This window comes from Lepidochelys kempii, chromosome 1, assembly GCF_965140285.1.
Source record: "Lepidochelys kempii isolate rLepKem1 chromosome 1, rLepKem1.hap1, whole genome shotgun sequence".
Taxonomy (NCBI): Eukaryota; Metazoa; Chordata; order Testudines; family Cheloniidae; genus Lepidochelys; species Lepidochelys kempii.
Window position 1 is genome coordinate 14,946,910 of NC_136380.1, and position 14,516 is coordinate 14,961,425.

General features: G+C 45.0%; 1 protein-coding gene across 1 annotated transcript in view; it reads left to right on the plus strand.

The window, feature by feature from the left end:
• DGAT2 (diacylglycerol O-acyltransferase 2) overlaps window positions 1–14,516 on the plus strand; it is a 39,537-nt gene that overhangs the window by 12,359 nt on the left and 12,662 nt on the right. The window contains exons 2-4 of the mRNA XM_073335039.2: window positions 3,792–3,911; window positions 5,156–5,263; window positions 6,593–6,663. Coding sequence (XP_073191140.1) covers window positions 3,792–3,911; window positions 5,156–5,263; window positions 6,593–6,663 — 299 coding nt within the window. The remainder of the gene's footprint in view (window positions 1–3,791; window positions 3,912–5,155; window positions 5,264–6,592; window positions 6,664–14,516) is intronic.

The window sequence follows — 14,516 nt, forward strand, 5'->3', positions numbered from 1 at the left end:
AAAGTTTCCCCCTCCTCTTGGGAGGACAGGTTGCTAGGCAGACTTAATGGAATTTCCTTCAAGCTGATAACAGTAAGGAATAGCTACATGTTTAACTTTCTTCTAGGGTTTGGTATTGCTAGCATCAGAAGTGAGATGAATATCTTGCATCTCAACTATAATACAAGAATCCAACCATACTAATGTTACTGCTAGAGGCTCTTTACAAATATTAATTCTTGCAATGCCATTACATCAGGTAAGTATTTTCCCACTTCTGTAAGCAGAAACCTGGTCAGCTCCCACTTAAGGCAGAGTTTTTCTTATGGACTTAAATGGAAGCAGGATCACATGCAAGATAAGCAAGATGTGTGGGGGAAGGGAGGCTAAATAACATGTTGAAAGACATGGTCGTCATTGTTGGAGCTGAGCCTCAAATTAGCATCTACCTCCAGTACAGTGCTGCCTCTCTTTCATACTGACTTTATAACTAAAATAGTGAGGGGACACAAAGGATTACTGCAGAGTTGCTGGTAACCTTCCCCACCACTCAATACTAGCTGGGAGTCTTGTGCCTTTCAAGGGGCACTGCGCTTCTCTTTGACTATCTTACTGACTAGCCTTACTCGCAGCAGCTGAAATTACTCCAAGGTACTTTCAGTTTGTTTATGCACCTTCATCAAATGCACCCACCAGCTCCTCAAAACAAGAAGCTGTGAGTCTTTGACAGCAACAGGGAGAGAATGTAAAAAGGCAGTTCTAAAACCCTGCCACGTTCTGTTGGATTTGGGGGTCCAATCTTGTATTGGAGACTACTTCAAATTCATTTAACGTCTCAATTAAACCTAACTACTACAAAACTAGCATCCCTCACAAAACTGGGGACGCTGTCTTCCCTTCTCTTGTGCTGCCTCTAACATCCTGTCTAGTATGCTTGCAATGTCTCTGGTTAGCTACTTGCAGCTTCTGTCCTCTGAATTTGGACCTGCATCTGACTGTTGTATTTGCATGTGAATTGTAAGTGCAGGGAGCCCCTGCAAGTGTGACAGGTAGCAGTGTGCTTACTCCAACTCTTAGAAGGTCTGCATGCTCACACTAGGTCAGTCACATTCCAACATAAGGATTTCCTCAGATTTGCCTACTAGCAACCTTCAAAGGAGGTGGGTGAGGTGAATCCTTTCGCCACAAAGCAGTGTCACCCTCCCCACAGTCATGTAGACTGAAGAGGATTAGTAGCACTTTTCTGGGTGGACCATCCAGAGGCAAGGTGCTCCAGTGGATTGAACTGGGAGTCTATTCCCAGCTTGATCACTGACCTGCTGGGTGACCTGTGGCAACCTCTCTGTTCCACTGTTTGCATACCACCTATTGCAGTGGGGCCCTGACTGGAACCTGGGTGCTGCTGTAACACAAATAATGGGAGGCTCTACAGAGGCTTAGTTCATTTGGGCTGGGGAGGGAGGAGAGACGCAGTTAGGACTTCCTCTGTCCCTGGGAAGTGCCATTGACACCTTAGTCACGTCTTCATAGCCCCCGTGACACTGGAGCACATGCTCCATAACCAAGCAAGGGGCTTTGTTTCCTTGCTCCTGATGCCTGCAGAGATCCTGTCCCCCAGTGACAGCTGCAGAGGGGGGGAGGAGGAGGAGGAACCTTGAGAGTTCAGTGGCCTCCCAGTACTATATGAGAATGGTGCCCTGTATGGGGAGGAGCTTGTGTAGCTGGGAGGTGTCCTAGACAGTAGATGTACTTCTAGACCGTATATATGTGATGTTACAAAGTCATATGCCTATTGCCCTGTCAGTGACACTTCTCTTGAGTTCTGTTCCCCCTCCCCCCCACCGCACATGTCTTTCTAGACAAAGCTCCCAGTAAATTGGGAGATCCCCACAGATCTTAGATAATGAGTGGGATGAAGTTGTCCCCATGGCCTTCCCTGTGCTGTTCCATTGATGTGCCTTAATACTCTTTCAGTCCTTAATGCCTCTGCTGGGACTGTCAGCAAGGGGACCAATTAGTATAGACTGAATTTAACATGTCCTTTAGGAACTGAACTGAGACTCCTCCCTCAAGCTAACAGAGTGCTTGTCTGCCTTATGACCATCTTGCGCTAGATTGAGGCCAGTGACCTGCCATAGGAGGAAAGCTACCTATCCAATTACTAAAAGAAAAGGAGTCCTTGTGGCACCTTAGAGACTAACAGATTTATTTGAGCATAAGCTTTCGTGAGCTACAGCTCACTTCATCGGATGCTTATGCTCAAATAAATTTTAGTCTCTAAGGTGCCACAAGGACTCCTTTTCTTTTTGCGAATACAGACTAACACGGCTGCTCCTCTGAAACCGATCCAATTACTAACTCTTGTACTAGTTCTCCCTGTGGAATAGTTCAGTGCCACCAAACACACTTCTCACCTCTTATGGAATCTGACTTCACATAAAATTGCATGGCTCATTTCAAAGGAAAACTTAAAAATGCTTGTGAACTTGTGGTTGGACTTATGCATTAACACTGGCTTCTAGCTAACATTGGTGAATAGAATTTGTGGTTTAAATCAAACTAATTGAAAGGTTTACATCTCAAACTTGCAGTGAAATAGGGCATTTTTTATCTAAATCATATTAGAAGCTAGCACCTGCAAGTGTGTTCCTTCAGACTCGAGGCTGCTTGGCAAGCCATGAACAGCTGGCCTTAATTTAAACCTGCTATGGTGTAGTTAGCAGTACATTTCTTGTCACTTGTTCATGCTACGTTTATCTTATTAAAAACTAATCAGGACTTGATGTTTGGTTAAAGCATCCATGTTGCTGTAGGGTAGAACTATCTCCTAAATTCATACTATACCAGTAATCTGTCACTGACTTCTGCAGCTTTTACACTCCTGGTCAGTGCTCTGGATACATATTGGTACCTACTGCAAGCAAAAGATTTGAATGCTGACAAATAGCATTGTATACACTTTTAAAGCTTGTTGTGAATTTTTAACCAGAAGCCAAATTCCTTTTACACTTGGAATTTCCTGTCTTGATGGATCTGTAAATGTGTAACTTTCCAGCTGTCATCTTCAGGTCAAAAAACTTCTTGTAAGTAACCGACAAGACTTTAACTTCCAAAAAATCTGGCAGAGTGTCTGAATGATGGTGATCAATGTAGTGCAGTTGTTTGCTTTTTGTGGTTTGGTTTATTGGTCTGTTTGCAAACTTGAAGTTGACATTGTCTCTTTAAGAATAATTCTCAATAGTTTGATCTAGCATAGGATTACGAATATGGATTAGTTTTTCAAGTTGTAAACTGGGGAAACTGAGCAAGTTGCCTTTGGCCTCAGGGTGTCACTGCAGTTGGCAGTCGGGTATGGAAAAGATTCCTGGGCAAACCGCTGGACGTGTTAGTACACCTTGCAGTGTGACCATCACTGGCTTATAATGTAAACTTCAAAGTACAAGGGAGGCTGAAAGGACACTTGGAGTTTTAATGTTTACTATATAGGGTTTTGGTTGTATGCTCCATTACTGCACTTGGGAGCACTGAAGAGGATTTCTGCTGCTTTGTAGCAGTAATGGCAAGTATTTATAAAACTGCTCTGGTTAGTTCTAATATAACAGGTTTCCCCTTCAGGCGCTTTTTCTTAATGAGATGACATCCAAGAGACTAATGTAAACTACATAAATCCTGTTTAGTCATCTTAAACCAGAAGTGATTCCTGTAATCCAGCACAGACTTCAATGTTCTATGACTTCTGTTTTTCACTTCAAATGAGGCTTTGTTCTAAATGCATGTACAGAGTAACTTTCTTTTTATTTTTCTGTTCTTAGGTACTGGGTCAAGCATCCTCTCTGCTCTGCAGGATTTATCCTGGTTGTCCAAGTCCAAAGTAGAGAAGCAACTTCAGATTATATCTGTGCTGCAATGGATCCTTACTTTCCTTGTCCTGGGTAAGAAATAACTTTCATTCAAAAATGAAGGTTCTTGATTAAAACTGTCCTGGCAGAAATCAAATCATGGTCATGAACAGCTAAGGTAAAACCTATTAGGTCTCCCTCTGTTGCTTAAGAACAGGGTGTTACTATTGCTAGATAAACAGAACACATAGGAAGGATTACTACACACATGTAAGCAGGGCTGATCTATAGGTATTGGAGCACAAGGAAGCAGATTTATTTTAAAATCCTCCCTTCTGTACAGTATGTGCTCTGTAGATAAACGTATGTGTTGCCATGAATGCTCCAAACATCGTTGAGAAAAGTAACAAATCTGCGTTTCTAGTGGCTGCTTCTTACAATATATTCTGAGCTTTGTTCGGTCTAGTTTGTAATCATCTCTCGCAATGTGACTCTTCTCTGGAGATTCCAGAACTCACTGTTGGGGAGTGCTTCCAGCTAGCTGTCTTATTGGTGACACTTGTGCACCTGCCATGTCAGTTGCAAAGACTCTTCCTTACTGCTTTAATACCTTCTTAGTTAAGTGGAGCTCTGAGTAGGAGGAAGAGAAGCATTTTAGTTTTTTGTCTTGATTAATAATGCTAGTATTAAAGTAACTCAAAGTTGGCTAGTCTCTCTGAGCACCTGGATTGCATTGTCCATCTCACCAAGTCCGATTTGAGCCACTATCAGCATGTCTGTTGTCAGATAATTCCTATATACTGCCTGTTGGGAGTTTCCAGCTGAATTTCCTCTTGTTTCATCCCAGACATGTCAGTGGGACATAGGGAATTTTTTCCCCCTCTCCTAAATTAAAATCAATGCTAGCTGCTTTTATATGAGAAGTCCCAGCATGGTGCAAGGGTGTGTGAGAGGAACTTTTGTGATGGGAGACATCCAGTGCACTGAGAGTCTTACCTGTGATGCAAGAAAGTTGAGCCAGCAGCAGAATCTCCTCCACATGAGGCCCAGTGACCCTGCTGCAGTTAGAGGGAGAACCTGTGGACTCTGAGGTAGGGACAGGGAAATAACTGCTCTGAAGTAGGCTGCTCTGGATGAAGCTTTGTCTCAGCCCTACTGAAGGCTTAGTCTCAATGTGATGTCACTAATCTGTAACCACTAAATCTGATTTAGTTTAAAAATCCTTAAGTATGGCAGGGTCAAAAGTCAAGGGGTGTTAATGCTGATCGAAATACCCACTCTGCAAAAATGAGACTTTAATGCCATTTCCCCTCTTTTTATCCCTCTGGCAACTCCAGGTGTGGCTTGCACTGTAATCCTCATGTACATACTCTGTACAGACTGCTGGGTGATTGCAGCTGTGTACTTGGCATGGCTGGTGTTTGACTGGAATACACCAAAGAAAGGTAAGTCGTCGAGACTGCAGTATGCTGACTCTTCTTAGAGTGGTAGAGGCTTTACATAGGACATGCAACCAAATGTGCAAGACTCCCCATTATAGAAATTATGGAAACATGTATGTGTTGGGGGAGAGCGGGAGGAATAGAACACTTGTTGGTTTGTGGCTGGCTTGCCGTCTAATGTGGCTTGTCTGTCCATGGCGGGGGCAGCCTGCAGTAGCTGGTGCCTACTAGTTACTCCACACGATCTTTGTGTGGACGCTTACTGTGCCCTGAGCGCCTTTGTGTGCATCAGCCTAATGCACTCTGGAAGTGTGCAAAACTAAAGCACATGAGAGCACTGTTAGTGTGCAGCAGTGTTCACACAGGGAATTAGCACAGAGTGGCTAATGCACTTTAAACTCACACCATAGCTTAGTGCGCACTGGCTTCCCTGTGTAGACTAGCCCGTGTATCCTGCCTAACTGTCCTGGGAAGTGACTGCAAATTTTCTTATCCTTATAAATGTGTAGCCCTTCTCTAAATCCAACAAAGACCTTGTAGCAATGTGTTCCACAGGCTAATTACTTGTCTCTAAACTTTCTTACAAGATTCCAAAGTCCTCTGTTTGAATCTTGCAAGCCAAATTTTCCCTGCGCTTTTGCCAAGTCAGGTTTTAATTTGAAGTCTTTACAGTTAAGATCAAGTGGCTGCTTTGGTTAGTGATGCACATGTTGTCAGGGGTTTTGTTTTGAGTTACTATCTGATGGGAAATATGTATATTGACCTACTGTTCTCTGGAAACTAATTGAGAATGATCAGCTCTTAGTTCGGTTGACACACTTGAATACAGTTTCCCTCTGCTTGTAAGCTTTCTTAGTAGAAAAAAGGGCTTTTGTAAACAGAGGGCAATTAGGACTTAATGTCTCAGCCAGACTTTAACTCTACATAGCTTTCAATGCAAAAAGATACTGGTTGAGCTAATGGGACTTCTTCAGCTGAAGAAACTGAGGCAAAAGATGGTAAACATGGATGTCTTGACACTACAAACCCCTGTGTTCAGTTCTTCTGTTTACATGGCACTGGAACTTGGGGACTTCTGGGTTCAATCGTTAACTCTGCTGTGCTGTTGATGCTTGAGGCCTGACTCTCTTCAGAAGTGCGGAAGCCAAGGAGAGGTGCAGGTGTTCCATACCTCTGAAAACGAGGCCTGAACCTGCTTTGTGCAAGTCTCTACCTCTCAGGACAGCACAGATGCCCTACAGCCCTGGGATCTTCTAATGGGCCTCAGTGGTGTTGACCTTCCAGACTGCTACTGATATTCTCAACTGCACTTCTTTCTTCCCTTTTTTCAAGGTGGAAGAAGATCCCAGTGGGTCAGAAACTGGGCCATATGGAGATACTTCAGAGACTATTTTCCAGTACGGGTAAATAACCTTTTCTTGCTCTACTCCTGACTGTACAAAGGGCTCTTCTGTTCCTCTTAAAAATTTGTCTTGTGATAACCTCTTGGTGGTTGGTTGTTTTTTTTTAAAAAAAAAAACAAAAACAAACAAAAAAACAACCTCTTTGACATGAGGAAACTAGCTCTTGTTCTGTACCCAGGCCTTATTTTATCCTTATCTGAAACTGAAAAACCAAAATAGGAAAATGTCCTTTATTTAGGATCCCATCATATGATGTGTGTCTCTGAAACAGTCTGTTTGCACTGCAAACTTGATGCATCCCTAAATGATTCTGATAGGAATGTCATTTGTTTGAGATGACTCTCCATTGACTCAAGGCATCAATTTGCCTTGGAGAAATCTGGTGGTACAAGATTATCCTATAAACAATGGATTTTCCTGTTCACACATGTTTCACTGGTGGGGAGGGGTGAAGTGAATGCTATCCTCTCTGCATCTTGTACTCTTCATTTCAGAGAACACTACCTAAGACCAAGATCTAGTCCATTGCCTATAAGGCTCCCTGGTGGAATAGGGGGTGATCACTTCTAAACTTTAATTTTATTTTTAATATGCAAAAGCCCTTGGAGGGGGGCAAGAATAATTTTTATTGCACCTGCTTGATGGCATGGTAGCCTCAATAAATAGCTGTTCTGTCTCTGGGCTCCTGAGATGCTATTCAAGTTATTGGTAGCCAGGGTTGAGACTTACCAGTTTTCATTAAGAGCATAGCACTTTACAACTAAAGAATTCAAGGCTTCCTGTATGCCACTTGGTAGCACAAGACCTTGGAATTAGCAGGATTCCACTTCACAGCACAGTCAGCAGATGTCGGTGGTAGCTGTGGAAAGGTCTTGGAGTTAAAGGTCTTTATCTCTAACAAAATGGACCTGCACCCCCTGGAAATAGCAGCCTGCTCCACTTCAGCAGTGGCCAAGTGTTTGTAGCTAATTTGGGAGGGACTCCAGCACTGGGGAAGTGGATGTGACTTGGATGTGGAATCCCTCTCCTCTTTATCTTGCAAATGCTCTCTGATCCTGTAGCCTATGCTCCTCCCGCCCCATGCAACCAGTTTCTCAGCTAATAATTCTGACCCAACTAGACTCCTTGCTTGAGGAGAGGAAGGACTGGCAAGTTCATGAGATGGGGAAAACATACATGGAAGTAACCCTGCTGTGCAGCTAAGGACTCTTCAGGGCTAGTTAGAAGGCTTGGAACTGGGAAGAGGTCTGTTCTCAGAATGCCTGTTGGAGGAAGGGTATGTAGTTCTAGGTACTTATTCTAGGAATGCAGTGGTAGCTATTAAAAAGTCAGTATTTGCTAACAGATACTATAGATCAATAATATCGAAAAATGCTGCCCTTATACTTTGAATAGATGTCTGTTGGCTTTTCAATGGTGAGCCTTGCTGGCCTTGGCAATCAGAAGCATAGCTCAAAACTAAGCACATCAAACAACAATAGCTTGTCAAAACTGTAACTCCCAGGGTTTTCTACTGGAAGCTTGTTGAACACTTCCTATGGGATTTCTTAAACCAAGGTGACTCCCTGCTGACTTGCCATCTCCCTACAGCTACCCTGGAGAGCATGTACTGCTACTTCACTGATCCTTGGGCCTTGCACATAGATGGTGAATCTAGATAAACATTTGTTTATCAGCCACATAAACAGTGGAATGTGAAGTCAGCAACTGATTCAGCACAGAGTTGGAACATCTGTGACAAATGTCATGCAGCAGGCAGGCATGGGGGAAGAGGGATATTAAACAGAGGAAAAGCCATGAGCTCGATGCTTCCGGCTGTCCTCCACTGGCTGTGGATTCAGCCTTGGCTAGGTTATCCTCTCACCCTGAAGTCTCTGCACCAGACACCTGCCTCTTTGACTTGTGCAGAGAGCACAGCTCTTACGAAAAGCCAAAGTGGCAAATGGGCAGGACCCTTTCAGGAAGGTCTGTCAAATCTGTGGCCACAGATCCCTCTTGCTGGATCATGCAGGAATGCTGGTGTGATGCCTGCTACTCGGACTGCAATACTGCAGCATGTGTAGTTCTCATCCTGGGTTCTCTTGAGCCCTCTTGTGTATCCAGATGATTCCCTATCTATTGTCTTTGGCATGTAGCTCTGTCTCTGTCCTCTGGTCTTCATTCCCTCCATAAGGACACATGCCTGATCTAGGCATGCTACCCAGCCCAGTCAGATTCAACACTCCTGGTATGATAAGGGTGTAAGAAGGCTACATGCAATCCTGAGCTTTCCCATTGGTGGGGTCCCATTTCAACGGCAATGCAGGGGTCACTCTATAGAGAGCTGGGGACAAAGTCCTGCTTATCTAGAACTGTGCAGCATCACATAGCTAATGACCATGGCTGTCCCATGTAAGGAAACAAATGGGGGCACCCTGGTGCCTCGGCTGCCAAATGGCCCTGGTGCATTTAGAAGCATGTTTGGAAAAATGCCTGTTACCTACATGACTGGGTAAGGCGTTCTGGGGGTGGGGGGAAGAGCTACAGGCAGGGTGGGGCTATCGAACAGCCAGCAACACAACTAGCCCTTTCTCTCCAGAGTTTGGAAGCCCTGTGTACCTTTTTAAGCAAGAACCATATTCCTGTACTCCTGGTACTCTGTGGCCTTGTCCATGCTAGGAACCTGGCTATAATGTCCCGCTGCTGATGGTTTAGCTCCACTGGTGATAGCAAGTATCCTTCCCTCCAGGCTGAGCATTCCCACTTCCCAGAAAAGCGATGTTCTGTGCACAGCCCCCAGAATGTTCATCATGTGGACCTGCTCTGAGAGTGGCTGGAAGACACTGGCCTTAACAGCAGAGCCTAGGAGTGAAGCTGAAGCTCTGAGCACTGGTGGGAAAGCTTTCCCAAGGCTAGTGCAGACATACTCCTAGCTACTAACGCTGAGAGGCAGGAGCATGCTATGGTGTTTTAAACAGCTAATATTGTAGTGGCCTGATCAACTTCAGTGGGGAAGAACCACCCCGGTTCTCTCCTGAGTCCACTGCCTAGAAAGTGTCCACTTTGCCAACAGCAGCCTATCTGCTCTCTGATGGGAATGGTGACAAGCCAGCATGGGCAGACTTAAGGTGCTAACTATGATGTCATAAAAACTTGCTTAGGACAGGCAGGGATTGGTTGGTGTTTTAAAATCAGCCAGATGTGCACCTGGGTGTGATCCGAGACTGGTACTCTGCAGAAGTCCGTATCAGTGACTCTAATTAGAACCTGGGTTAATCTGTGCTCCCATCAGCTGTAGGGGAGTTCAGCAAACTCCAACCTTAGGCTGGAAGGGTTTATATAAATGTAAAATATATGTATTAAAGAATTGCTGGATGCTGATTTGGGGCAGGGGGGTTACCTTGGGTATGGAGGGACTGAGACCAGTTCCTCTAAGTATTGAACAGCTAAACATGCCATGAATAGCAGGACTCAAAAGTGTTATGGCATTCGCTTTGTCATACATGGCTCCTGTGTAAACCATACTCTCTGGTCTGCATATGGGTGATACCAGACCAGCTACTGCCTCCTCCTAAAATGCTTGCAGGAGCCAGCTCTGACTGATCACATTCTCTGGAATCAGATTAAAATTTGCTCAGTGTTTGTCTAGGTCCCACTGCGGCCACTGAAATACTTCACTGGGCTGCCTGTCACCACATGGCTGAACAATCATGACCGTGAGCTTGCTCTACTGATCCGGACAGCAGACTGAATTTAAAAGGCAGAAATGACTGTGTGAGACGGAGCTCATACCTGTAGGGAGAGGTGTGTGACCAGGGAGAGAGCATAAATAGGTGCCACCAGCTAGGCTGAGTTCCTACACGTAAGGGATGTAGGCTTGGGAAGAATCGGGACCTAGGACAGCGTTTGATCCCATGGCTGCTTGGGAGTAGGCGGAAGCACAAATATCCTACGGGAAGGTGCTCAAATCCTACAGTGAATGCAGTATTAAAAAACCTGTCCACAAGGTTGCTAAATGGCTTGAAAACCACCTACACAGGCTAGTGACTCCCTAAACCGACCCCTGACTTGTGAACTGCTTTAGCTAGTTCAGAGGAGGGACATTGGGGTGGCAAATATGCTATGAGGACGTGCCATCTGTTTTTCAGCCCTTGCACAGCCACATAGTGGGTGAAGTGCCCAAGGGAGATCATATGGGTCTGAAAATCCCTTGTGCTGTTTAAGGTGGAGACGGGAGGGGACATCACACTGTGATGCAGAACTTTGCCCTGTATGAATCATTCCCATGATCACTGAGCAACAGTGTAATCTTCAACGTCTGCCTCCAGTTTACAATCAGTGTTTAATTCTCCTACTGCATCTCTGCTGCTCTGAGCTACACAAACTACCAACATGTTTGTTTTGTAACAGCAAACGGTGTGGTAGTACTGAACAGATTTAAAAGCAAACCTGCTTAAAGGGCATAACCATGTAAAGTGTTTGCATTCCCATAGGGGAGCACTTACTGCCCATCCCACCATCACCACACTTGTATCTCTGCGATAAGCAAACTGCTGTGAATGATGTATTCCTAAGCTGGGTATCTGGCACTAGAAACGGTATAAAATGGAGTGATTCAGGTATAGGACTGAGTCCAGAGATCTAGGCTTTACACCCAGCTGTGTCATGGCCCTGCTCTGTGACCTTCACTGTGTCACTTCAGCTCTGTGCTTCTGTTTTTTGGCCTCTCCCTTGTTACACTCTCACCCCATTTTTTTCATATCCTGTCTCTTTAGGTTGTAAGTTCCTTAGGACTGGGGTTCCTCCTACCTCCCACTATGTATGTGCAGCGCCTAGCACAATGGTGCCTCTCGCTTCTACTGTAATCTAAATAACTCTTAAATCCAAACAGTTTAAAACACATGAACACTGCCTGAAGAGCTGACTCAGCTGGGTCTGCAAATATGCAGGAGCACGCTATAGGAGAACCTGGCTAACTCCAATAATGATGGGGGTGGGGAGTAAAACCTTTTGTGACTTAGTAAGGAAGCCAGCCAGAGTAATATTCTCATCAAAATGTACAAGTTGGGTTTTGGCAATCCCTGTAGCCAAGCTTGCTATGCGGCGGAGTGGAATACTCATGGATGTGGACTGTTTCATTTCTTGTGTAGCACTTATGAAGTCTTAGGGTACTAGAGTTTGGTCTCTTATGCCTAAGTCTCTGAGAAGTGAGGCTTGGTTACTAGGCTGTCTGCGCTGCAAGGTTATAGGCAAGGCTGCAAGGCTGTAGGGGAGGTTATACTGTATTTTGAAACTTCCAAGGCTTGAAACAGAGGATGCTGGACATGAATCCTGTGTCCCCTCTCTCCTCTTTCAGTTAAAGATCATGCCAGATACAAAACTGACCTGCTGCCAAAGGTGTAGGCAATATATTTAGTGAGGTTAGCATGTAAGGGAGCAGAATAACATGAGTTAGTAGGGCAGTAATAAGCTTAGGAAGCTGTTGGCTTAGTAAGGCTTATGTCTGCTACGACTTAGTGACTGGCCCTGGAAGTAGGAGTTCTTTGAGCTTAGCAATGTAGGTAAACTGCAGTCCTAGAGCAATTTCTGGAGTTCTGCAGCCTGAGGTGTCTGTCAAGATAAGGTCTATACAAGGCCTAACCTTTACTAATGTCCATCTAGACCAGGTGCTGTGACTAATATTTACCTGTATCTGTTAGTCTGTTGCGATCTAGAACCACTAGACTATGCTTTGTTGGATTCTAGAATCCACTTACCAAGCATGCTCTGCTAATCCTTGCTTATCTATTTATGATAATTACAATCTACTGATGATTGCATAACTTTGTCTTGTATCATAAAGTAAAGGCCTTCATTTCACTCAGGAAAATTCTCCGTAAATCAGCATTGGTGCACATCAGCACTTACACTGTTTATCTCTCTAAACCAGTGGCTCTCAACCTTTCCAGACTACTGTACCCCTTTCAGGAGTCTGATTTGTGTTGTGTACCTCAAGTTTCGGCTTGCTTAAACTACTTGCTTACAAAATCTGACACAAATACAAAAGTGTCATAGCGCACACTTACTGAAAAATTGCCTACCATATAATTATTTTAAAAAAAAAAATCGTGACCCTCAGGTTTTGAAATCCTGATATACTATGTAGGGAAGTATAAACACAGTCATGGTCTGTATGAAATTTTAGTTTTTACTGACTTTGCTAGTGCTTTCATGTAGCCTGTTATAAAACTAGGCAAATATCTAGATGAGTTTACATATCCTCTGGAAGACCTCTGTGCCCCTGGTTGAGAACCACTGCTGTTTATAAAGCTGAGCCCTTTAGGGTTCACATGCACAAAGTGCCTGATTGGTCATAAGAGATGCACAGTCAAAACTATGAATGGGTGTAGCTTAATGCTGGCAATTTAAAGTTCTGCTGAAGCTATTCAAGAGACAAGATTGCAGCTGCAAACAGCCTCTGCTTAATATGACTATTTTAAATAAGCACCTGACAATTATCTTGCTAGAAAAGTCAAAGGTGGCTGCAGGCAGCCTTGCACCATTTGTACAAATGAGGCTTGTAAGAGCTTTTCCAGCTTGCTCCCAAATCCCTTTGATCTGGCTGGCCTAGTTGGCATACAGAAGAGTATTTTCCTTCTAAGCTGGACTACTGCAGCAAAATTGAAGCAGGGGCTCCTGCATCCTGCACTAGATGTAGCAGATCTCCTTTACTCCCTAATTTCAATAACCTTCAGCCACTCTGCTGAGACAGAGTAGATGAGTGTTTCTGCTAAAATGGTAGCCAGACCCTGGGTCTTAACACTTTGTCCCCAGCTCGAGGGATTGGGCTATGGAAGAAGCAAGGCAGGACAAACTCCAGCCTCTGGGGATACAAAGGGCATTCACAGCACCCGTGAGAGGGGGAGCTGCCTGGCTGGTATTGCTTGCTCCAGACACCTTGGACCAGAGTGATGTCAGCAACCAGCGTGCGGCACTGGGAGCTCTCAGCCGGCTTTTACTCTCTGCTCGTCGGCTGTTTGCACCAGCCCCTGCCTCAGTCCTCTCACTGCCTGCACTGTTCTCGCTGTCCCCACCAACCCTTGCTCTCTTCGCTTGTTCTAACGCCCCACACCCACACTTACCCAACTCTTTGGGCTGGACCAGCATAAAGAGGAATAAATACAAACAGGAACTAGCTCTGTGCTTGTGGCTGCGTTCCTTTCTTTCACTTCTGGGGTATGTCTCCATGTGGTGCTGGAAGTGTAAATTCCAGTGCTAGCAGATGTACCCACATGAGGGGTAAGACCCAGTGTCTGGTCGAGTGGGTTAACAATAGTGTATGGTGGTGGGAGGGGCCAGCTGGCCCCAGCCGATGTCTGGCTGATATGCTAGGGGCAGACGAGAGGCCTCTGGCCCATCACACCCACACTAGCAGGAGAGCACAGTAGCAATGGTATGTCAAGCTGGAAACTGCACCTCCCACTCAAGGGTTAGATGTACCCTTGGTCCACAAATACCTTTGGACAGTAAATGCTTTAGGGATAGCCCTGTTTCTTCCTAGGTCTGGATAGTGTTCAAACCTTTGGACCCTAGGCTGTTCAGGCTCTCTGCTTGGACTGTGTCCTGTTAGTACGGCTACTTCCACTTCTGTTTGTGCACGCTCTGTCTTGGTATCAGACTCATCAGCTCCCCACCCACCCAGGAGTGCCGTTCACCCCAGTTTTATTCACTACGGGGAGGAAAGTCCACCCTCAGGGCACTGGGCTGAAGGTCATAGCTTCAGTCTGGGGGTAACCCTTTTTAGATATCACTCGTTAGTAACCGCTGAACAGCGTGAGGCAAGGGGAAGCAGGGATTTCGTGCTGCTGCACTTTGCATTAGGGCACCTTTCTCCT